At 43.0% G+C, this 9,976-nt stretch overlaps 1 protein-coding gene across 1 annotated transcript; it reads right to left on the bottom strand.

Annotated features, from left to right (window-relative positions):
• Window positions 1-165: 165 nt before the first annotated feature.
• Efcab10 (EF-hand calcium binding domain 10) lies at window positions 166-9,656 on the bottom strand. Its single transcript, XM_048339823.1, has 4 exons — window positions 9,447-9,656; window positions 2,277-2,441; window positions 2,076-2,163; window positions 166-342 (listed from the first exon to the last, which is right to left on the bottom strand). Exons 1-4 carry the CDS (start codon window positions 9,601-9,603, stop codon window positions 306-308), a joined length of 447 nt encoding a protein of 148 aa, XP_048195780.1. The 5' UTR covers window positions 9,604-9,656; the 3' UTR covers window positions 166-305.
• Between the last annotated feature and the right edge of the window lie 320 nt (window positions 9,657-9,976).

Raw genomic sequence — 9,976 nt, 5'->3', positions numbered from 1 at the left:
GAAGAGAAAGCCTGTTGGATTTCAAGTTGTGTGGTAACATTAAGAATCAATGAGGGCTGAGAATGTGGCTTAGGTAGTGTGCTTGTCTAGCATGCATGAAGCCCTGGTTCGATTCTTTAGTACCACATAAACAGAAAAAGCTCAAATGGTAGAGTGCTGGCTTTGAGCAAAAGAAGCTCAGGGACAGTGCCTGGGCCCTGAGGTCAAGCACCAGGACTGGCTAAATAAGTAAATAAATAGAATGAATAAAACTGAACACATGGTAACCTTATGGAATCATTTATTATCTTGGATTCACGGTGTTATTAAAATGCCAGCCATATTGCCTCTGTCCTCTTGTTCCTAAGGAAAAAAAAACCAAAACCAGAAAACAGAAGCTATGAAAACTTTGAGTTATTCCATTTACAAATATAAGTGCTGAATATTTATGTAGAAGAAAATATAAGAAGACAATATAACCAAATTTCAGTTGTTTATGGTAATTAAGGAAAACTGTGTTATGGATAACCAGACAGCTAATTATTTAAATTACTTAAGAATTCATGCTGGGGCTGGGAATTTTGGCCTAGTGGTAGAGTGCTTGCCTCATATACATGAAGCCCTGGGTTTGATTCCTCAGCACCACATATATAGAAAACGTGCTGTGGCTCAAGTGGCAGAGTGCTAGCCTTGAGCAAAAAGAAGCCAGGGACAGTGCTCAGGCCCTGAGTTCACACCCCAAGACTGGCAAAAAAAACCAAAACAAACAATTCATGCTGTAAAATTGAGGTTTCTTAGTCTTGTTTGGGAATTCACCGTATTGCTAGAAGAAAACATTGTAAAATGGTGATGAAACTAGGATTGTTCTTCATGTTGTTTTAATGTCCTCCCATTTAAAATGCCTCCTAGTTCCATTTTATGTAACAATGGCAACCTAAATATTTTAGGTCAGAGCACTCTTGTCTCCGTCTTTCTTGTGGTAGGGAATATTGTAAATATTTTCACTTAATATTTGTGTCATTGATGATGGGACAAAAATCTTAATCTTCCCTTTTTTTTTCTTTGAACTTTTCCTTGGCCTTGGACTATATTAATTAATGGTTTCATGATTAATAAATCCTCAGATGGTAAAACTTTTATGTTTTTTTTTTTTGCCAGTCCTGAGCCTTGGACTCAGGGCCTGAGCACTGTCCCTGGCTTCCTTTTGCTCAAGGCTAGCACTCTGCCACTTGAGCCACAGCGCCACTTCTGGCCATTTTCTGTATATGTGGTGCTGGGGAATCGAACCCAGGGCTTCAAGCATACGAGGCTAGCGCTCTTGCCACTAGGCCATATCCCCAGCCCCTGGTAAAACTTTTAAACAAGTTGAGCTAAATTAGCCTGAGAGTTTCTACAGCTATCAAATGTTATTCAATGTTTTGTTTTTGTTCCTTTATGGTATTTAGTACTTTCAGTGCTGTAATATCTCTGATCTAAAACTGTCAGGCTGGCACGTAAGTCATACTTGTTGATAAACATTTACTTTGCAATAAATAATTTGGAGGAATATTTTGAAATAAATGCTATTACTCTATATTTTATACAGAGATTTTCCAACTACTGTGTCTGGTATGCTAGGCTTTTTCTCCTCATCCTTTGAAAATTGTTGAGGTGTTCCGATGATGAAGCTGCCTCTGGAACTTCCTCTTATTCCAGCATTGTCCTGTTCTCTCTACTCCACAAGGAGCCTTCCCTGGTCTCACTTTCTAGTTGTTTAAAATTCAGAGTGAAGGAAATGTTTCTGTCAAAAGACAAGAACCTAGCTGGGTGCTGGTAGCTCACATCTGTAATCCTAGTGTTTAAAGCCAGCCTGGGCAGAAAAGTCCGTGAGACTCTAATCTTCAATTAAGCACCAAAAATCTGAAAGCGGAGCTGTGGCTCAAGTGGTAGAACCCTATTCCCAACAAAAGCTCAGGTACAGTGCCTACACCCTAAGTTTAAGTTCCTGTACCAGCACACATATAAAAAGACAGGAACCTGTTTCCAGTGGTATTAATACTCCTAACAGAGTTAGGAGGAGTTGTTAAAATAATTCACCACATAGAAAGTAAACTTACACTTCACTCTTGAAATTTTCCAAGGTTATCACATGGCCATCATCCTGGAAAACTTCATCTTCATTGCTCAGACCCAAGGTTTTTAGGGCTGTATGAGTCAGAATGAGAAGAAATGAAAATTTACAAAATGATAACTTTTTGCTAGGAAAGTCTTTTATGGGATGGCCATAGACTGTTACTTTCGTTTGTTAGAACACTGACCTTCTTTATACTGCACAAAGGATATGTTGCCCTTGCCTGCAGAGTCCAGCATCTCAAACATGGCCATGATGTTTGTGTTATCCATGAAGTAAGGAAAAGCTATGCTTGTCACTTTGGCAATTCTCATACGTTCCAACAGAGACATTAAAAATTCCCTTGGTTTTTCTGCAAAAGAACAGTATAGGGCTGGGGATATAGCCTAGTGGCAAGAGTGCCTGCCTCGGATACACGAGGCCCTAGGTTCGATTCCCCAGCACCACATATACAGAAAAACGGCCAGAAGGGGCGCTGTGGCTCAAGTGGCAGAGTGCTAGCCTTGAGCAAGAAGAAGCCAGGGACAGTGCTCAGGCCCTGAGTCCAAGCCCCAGGACTGGCCAAAAAAAAAAAAAAAAAAGAACAGTATAAGTGTTTCTGATGTGAGTTGTAATATATCACAGTGAGGGTAGTTATTTAACAATCATTAACATCTATGTTTAAGGTGCTATGCTACATACTAGGAATACAGATACTGTTTTGAAATTGTTCTGTTGTAAGAGTTTTTTCTTCTGGTGTGGGCAGGACCTGGACACTATCCCTGAAGGTTTTTGTTTGTTATTAGATTTTCTTTTGTTGTTTAAGGCTAGCACTCTACTACATGAGCCACAGCTCCACTTCTAGCTTTTTTTTTTTTTTTTTTTTTTTTTTTTTTGGCCAGTCCTGGGCCTTGGACTCAGGGCCTGAGCACTGTCCCTGGCTTCTTCCCGCTCAAGGCTAGCACTCTGCCACTTGAGCCACAGCGCCACTTCTGGCCGTTTTCTGTATATGTGGTGCTGGGGAATCGAACCTAGGGCCTCGTGTATCCGAGGCAGGCACTCTTGCCACTAGGCTATATCCCCAGCCCCAGACTTCTAGCTTTTTTGATGGACATAAGAGTCTCATAGACTTTCCTGCCTGGTCTGTCTTTGAACTATCATCCTCACATCTCAGCCTAGGCTCTGAGATCAAGCCACAGGACCAGCACAGAAATCACAAATAGAATGAGCAGTGTCTCCTGTGTCTCCTGGTGCTCTTCCCAGTCAGCATGGCATTCTACTTCAGTGCTCCTTTGGAGCTGATCTGGTTTGTTGGAATTGTTTTTCTGCTTTTTTTTTTTTTTTTCCTGCTCTCATGGCTCAGTTTTCTGACCAAGTTAAGTATTCACAGGGCTGCAGGTCGTTTTGACAAGAGTGTGCCTGCAGTCCCAGGGTATCTAATAAAGACTCCTGATTTGAATTCTCAAAAAACAAAAAGAAAAAGTGCATGTCTTGAAATGCTTATAACAACAGAAAATTGGAGGTAATAGTCTCATAGACTTTGTCTGGGCTGTATTTGAACCTCAGTCTTCAGATCCTAGCCTCAGTAGCCAGGATTACAGGCATGAGCTACTGGTGCCCAGCTGACAGAAAACATTTTTAAAACATGAAAGGAAAAGTCAAATGTTACTAATCATTATGTTACGTAAGTATCGGGATAATGACAATCAGGTTTTTGGGTTTGGTTTTGGTGGTACTAAGGATTGAACCTAGCACCTCACCCTTGCTAGGCACGTGGGTCCACTTGAGCTACAGTCATTTCTCGCTATATTGCAGTTCACTTACTGTGGCTTCACTGTATCTCAGGTTTTTAAAACTAATTATATATATATATATATATAATTCTGTATCTGAGTTGTCACTATCACAGGATTTTGCAGTATATAGGTATTTACATAATTTATGCTTAAATTTAAAACAATATAAAAAGTGAATTTAAACATTAGCAGAATATTAAATCGAAATAAAATATGGTATGTATTTTATCAGCAGATGAATACTATACTGTACACACTGGAAATGCAGTATGCCATTACCACTTGCACAAGTGTGCCAGTTGTACATGGCACACTGTTGGCTGATGGAATGGAAGGCGACCAACCACAGCACTGTGTTCTGTATCCTGGGCACTGATGGGCTCAGTGACCACAACATCAGTCTGATTGCTCTTCTGCACTGGGCCCCTATGTTCAGCATCTCTCCTAGTCCACTTCACATTGATGTCTGATCGCTGTGCGAAGTGTTGCTCTGCGGTGTTGTGTTTTTGTGAGATTTTTGTGAAAGTCTTGAATTTATTTCAAGCCTTACAATGCCACCAAACCTTCTGCACCCTTTAAGGCTTCTGGCAGTGAACCCAAGCACCAGAGGAAGATGCTTTCCATCATTTCTTGACATATTAAAGGAAGGCAAAAGTTATGGGACTATAGGGCCACCATTAGAGATCAAGGAATCTATTGTTTGCTACATAAAGAAAGACAAGAAGCACATTAGGTTTGTGGCAACAATGACTTTTAGCAAGGCTGCAAAGAGGGTGGTCACTTTCCTCAATAAAGCCATTGTGAGGATGGAGTCTGCATTGGCTCTGTGGATAAATGACTGCTAGAAGAATGTCTCCCTGGATACCAACACCCTCTGGACGAAGGCCAAGAAACTATGATAGTTTTGCAGAAAGCAGGGACATTCAGGAGAGTGACAAGGATGAAGACAAGGATGACAACACAGAAGCAAGACCGTCAAGTCCTCCCACTAGACCCCCCCACCCTCCAGTGCCAGCAAGGGCTGGTTTGGCAAATTTCAAAGATGTTTTGGACTTAAGAGTGTTTCTCTACATGGAGAAGCTTCCTCTGCAGGCAAAGCTGGAGCTGAAGAATTAGTGAAAAAAAAAGTTCAAATCATCAAGGAAGGGGACTATAAGCCTGAACAAGTTTTTAACATGGATGAGATGGCCAAGATGATTGATTGTCTTCCAACCATGGTCAGAATGGCCAAAGAACTTCTGCAAGCAGCTGAAGAATGGGACCCCCCAGGTGCTTTGTTCATTGCATTTTGTAAATACAAGTAGCATGTCAGTTTATCAGAAACTTCTTGGAAGGAAAAGCAGTGCCAGCAACTCCCCATAACTATGTGCATCATTTGGACAAAGAGATCAGTTACATCTATGCCTTTAGCAATAAGAGAAGTTACAGCCTAGGGCAAAGATACCGTACCACCTGATGAAGTGGTGCCTTCAGAAAAGCTGGAATGTTCTTCACTGTAGTACATTTGTCTCATCATCATTACCTTCATCGCTGTCAGTACTGCACAGTTACATAATTCATGATCTTCATCATTCATGTTGTAGTACACTTAGTATACAGAATTTTTTGTTGTCAAAATTTCATAGGTTTGGCTGGGAATATGGCCTAGAGGTAAAATGCTCGCCTTGTATACATGAAGCCCTGGGTTCGATTCCTCAGCACCACATAAACAGAAAAAGCTGGAAGTGGTGCTGTGGCTCAAGTGGCAGAGTGCTAGCCTTGAGCAAAAGAAGCCAGGGATAGTGCTCAGGCCCTGAGTCCAAGGCCCAGGACTGGCAAAAAAAAAAAAAGTAGAAAGTGTTTAAGAACATATGAAGTGTTTATAAAGAGTGTGGAAAAGTTAAATAAAAGAGTGGGGAAGGCTTATAGGAGGGTGGAAAGGGTTTATATATAATAAAAATAAATACAGTGCTGCTATTTTGTAGATTTTCACCTATCCCAGGGGTCTCTGGAACATAACTCCCAGTATAGGTGGGGGGGAATCACTGTGTACCCCTAGCTTTTTTTTTTTTTTTTGTCAGTTGTGGGGCTTGAACTCAGGGCCTATGCATTGTCCCTGAGCTCTTTTGCTCAAGTCTAATGACCTGCTTTGAGCCACAGCTCCACTTCTGGTTTTCTGGTGGCTAATTGGAGATAAAGTTCTCATGGGCTCGGGGCTGGGAATATGGCCTATGGTAAAGTGTCCAGGCCCTGAGTTCAAGCCCCAGGACTGGCAAAAAAAAAATTGTCATGGACTTTGCTGTCCAGGCTCCTCCTCTGGAGGAGCTAGGGTTTACAGGTATGAGTACCCAGCACCCAGCTATGTTTTATTGAGATAGGGTCGTTCTAACTTTTTTTTTTTTTTTTTTTTGGCCAGTCCTGGGCCTTGGACTCAGGGCCTGAGCACTGTCCCTGGCTTCCTTTTGCTCAAGGCTAGCACTCTGCCACTTGAGCCACAGCGCCACTTCTGGCCGTTTTCTTTATATGTGGTGCTGGGGACTCGAACCCAGGGCCTCATGTATACGAGGCAAGCTCTCTTGCCACTAGGCCATATCCCCAGCCCGTCTTTCTAACTTTTTCTAAGCTGCCTTCAAATTCAAAATCCTCTCTGAATAGCTAGGATTACAGATATGGACCTCAACAATTTAGTTCTTCAAGGAAGACAAAACTGAAATTAACATCTTAACAGTAATAAAAGCTAAAATCTATCCAGCCCTTTTATGGGCATGGTACTACATCCAGCATTTTCAATTTGTTTTGTTTTTTTTGCCAGTCCTGGAGCTTAAAACTCAGGGCCTGAGCACTGTCTCTGGCTTCTTTTTGCTCAAGGCTAGCACTCTACCTCTTGAGCCATAGCACCACTTCTGGCTTTTTCTGTTTATGTGGTGCTGAGGAATCAAAACCCAGGGCTTCATGCATGCTAGGCAAGCACACTACTGCTAAGCCACATTCTCAGCCCTACTATAGCATTTTCTATAGATTACTTCAGTGGCTCCTCATAAGTCAGTTGCCTGAGCCACAGCTAGAATTAATCCAAGAAATTTGCTAGTTTTCTTATTTATTTATTTATTTAAGCTTGTCCTGGTGCTTGAATTCAGGGCTTAGGCTCTGTCCTTGAGTTTTTAAAGCACTTGAGTTTTCAAAGCAAGCACTCTACCTCCATTTTTTTGGTGATTAACTGGAGGTAAGAGTTCCATGGACTTTTCTGCCCTGGCTATCTTCAAACCATGATCCTCAGATTTCAGCCTCCTGTGTAGCCAGAATTATAGGCATGAATCACCAGTGCCTGGCTAAATGTGCTATATTTAAAGCTTTCAAAACAAAAAATAAAGCTTGCAGACTATCTAGCACAAGTATCGCATGCCTGTAATCAGCTATTTGTGAGGCTGAGATACAGAAGATTGTAGTTCAAGGCCAACTAGGACAAAGAAGTTCACAAGCCTTCTGCTAGTAGCAGGGCATGGTGGTACAGGCCTATCATCTTAGCTATTAATGAGTCTGATATTAGGAAGATTGAAGTTTCAGGACAGCTAGGGCTAAAAAGTCTATGAGACCCATCTCAACAGAAGAAACTGGACATAGTGCTATGTGCCTGACACTGCAGCTACAAGAAGCCTAAAATAGGCAGATCAAAGTCCAGGCACAGTAAGAAAAGCAGCAGCAAAAGAAAGGCTAGAGGTGTGGTACTGTAGGAAACACTTGCCTAGCAAGTATAAACCCCTGAATTCAAACCCCAGGAGAGCCAAAATTAACTAATCAAGTAAGTAAATGAAAGTAGGTGAGTTTAAGGAAATAGGACATCATTAATGGAAAGCACATTTGGAGAAATAACTTATTGTTGGTATTTGGGGGGCGGGTTGTTATTTTTGTGCTGGTTCTGGTTCTTGAACTAAAGGCCTGGGCACTGTCTCTGGAGTGTTTTCGCTCAAAGCTAGCCCCAACCACTTAAGCAATAGCTTTACTTGTGGCTTTTTAGTGATTAATTGGAGACAAAAGTCTCATAGATGTTCTATCGGAGCTGACTCAGAACCGCAATCCTCAGATCTCAACCTACTGAGTATCTAGAGTTACAGGCATGAGTCACCAGCACCCAGATACTTTTTATTTTAAACGCCATTCAGATACTTTAATAAACACAAACTTAAATGTTGACAAACATTATTCTCTCTTTCTTTGATACTGGGTATTGAATTCAGTGACTTTTGCTGGCTAGGCAACCACTCTATCATTTGAACCACACCCTAGTGTTGCCCTCTTTTTATTTTTGCTTTTTCAGATAAAACTTTGCTTCGGCCAGGCTGCCTTTGGCATAGATTCTCCTTGTATTTGGGATTATAGGTATGGACCACCATACCCTGTCCATGAGTTTCATTCCTGTGTAATGAATATAATAGAATGAACATAATGTCAGTTGTAAAAAAAATTGTCTTAAAATACAGTGAGTAGTATTAAAAGTTAACCCATATCCCACATTTATTTTGAAAATCCAATGCCTTAAAATCAGGATATAGAAGCTGTGGCTAAGTGGTAGTAGAGTGCTTGCCTAGCAGGCATGAAGGCCTGGTTTCTATTCCTCAGTACCACATACACAGAAAAAGCCAAAGTGGCACTGTGGCTCAAGTGGTATAGTGCTAGCCTTGAGCAAAAGAAGCTTTTACCTTGTTATTTAGCTCACTTATTAAATTAAAAACTCTGAGTGCAGAGGTAGCATTGTAAACATCTGCTGCTCACCAGGCACAAGGCTGATTTATATATTATTTAATCTTCCCCAGGCACTCACAAGATGCAAACTTTTTTTGTCCCAGTTTTCCAGAGGAAGAGCCCCTGGATTTAAGGTCTTGTCCGAAGTGACACTGGCTACTATGTCACAGTAGTAAGCCAGGCTCCCCATTTCTCTCCCACCCACAAAAGCCTTGCACCGTCTGGCACACTGACTGGGAGCTGACATGAGAAGAGTGGATCATCAAGAACTCTAGGCAGGGCTAGGAATAGGGCCTATTGGCAAGAGTGCTTGCTTCGTATACTTGAAACCCTGGGTTCAATTCCTCAGCACCACATATATAGAAAATGTGCTGTGGCTCAAGTGGCAGAATGCTAGCCTTGAGCAAAAAAAGCTAGGGATAGCACTCAGGCCCTGAATCCAAGGCCCAGGACTAGAAAAAAAAAAAGAAAGAAAGAAAGAAAAGGAACTCTAGGGAAAGGGAGTGTTGGCTCAACAGGAGGGCGCCAGCCTCTCAGGCCTGAGTTCAAACCCCATTACTGACAAAACATAAACAAAAATAGTACTTTAAAGCTGGGCACCGCTGGCTCACACCTGTGATCCTAGCTACTCAGAAGGCTGAGATATGAAGATGACGGCTCAACGCTAGCTGGGGGAGGAAAGCCGGGAGATTCTTACTTCAAATTAATCACCAAAAAGCTGGAAATGCAGGTACAGAGTGGTGAGAGGGGAGGACCTAGGAAGCAGTGGGGAGACAGGGTCGCCCCGGGGGAATTTCTGGGATTGCTTAGCACAGGAGGGAAGGTAGAAGGAAAAAAAAAAAAATCAATTAGAAGACCGTTACCCGGCTTGCTAAAGAGAAGCATGCTGGTGAGGTAGTTCAGCATATCCATGATCCGGTGTTTTTCCAAATACTCCCTGGCTTGACGCTCCGGGCTGCTAACGGATTCCATTGCTCGGAGCTGGGCGGTTGCTAGGCGACTAGGCAGCGTCCTGGACATCTGGCCACACCCACTCCGTCCCGGCGTGGTCACGCAGCCGGGGCGGGGCCGCAGCCGGGGCGGGGCCGCAGCCGGGGCCGCAGCCGGGGCTCTGAGTTCCGTCGTCTTGCGTGTTGGCGTGGGATGGAGAGGTGAAGGCGGCGGTGGCGGAAGCCTCGCTCTCTCTCTGGGTGGTTTGTCTTTGCACCTCGCTCTGTAGCTGTTGACCTAACGCTGGGCAATTGTTGGGGTGCGTGGTGAGGACTTTGCATTGCCAGTCCCCTGCCCTCATGCTGTTGGCGATGCGATTGGCTGGACCCTGGACTCTGGACCCAGCCCTGGCCCGTTGTTTCAGTCACGGGAGGACACAAAGTGTGCCTGGATCCTGAGTTTT

Source organism: Perognathus longimembris, chromosome 2 (assembly GCF_023159225.1).
Source record: "Perognathus longimembris pacificus isolate PPM17 chromosome 2, ASM2315922v1, whole genome shotgun sequence".
In the NCBI taxonomy this organism is placed as follows: domain Eukaryota; kingdom Metazoa; phylum Chordata; class Mammalia; order Rodentia; family Heteromyidae; genus Perognathus; species Perognathus longimembris.
The sequence above is the reverse complement of the archived record's forward strand: the minus strand, read 5'-3'. Positions and strand labels throughout refer to the sequence as shown.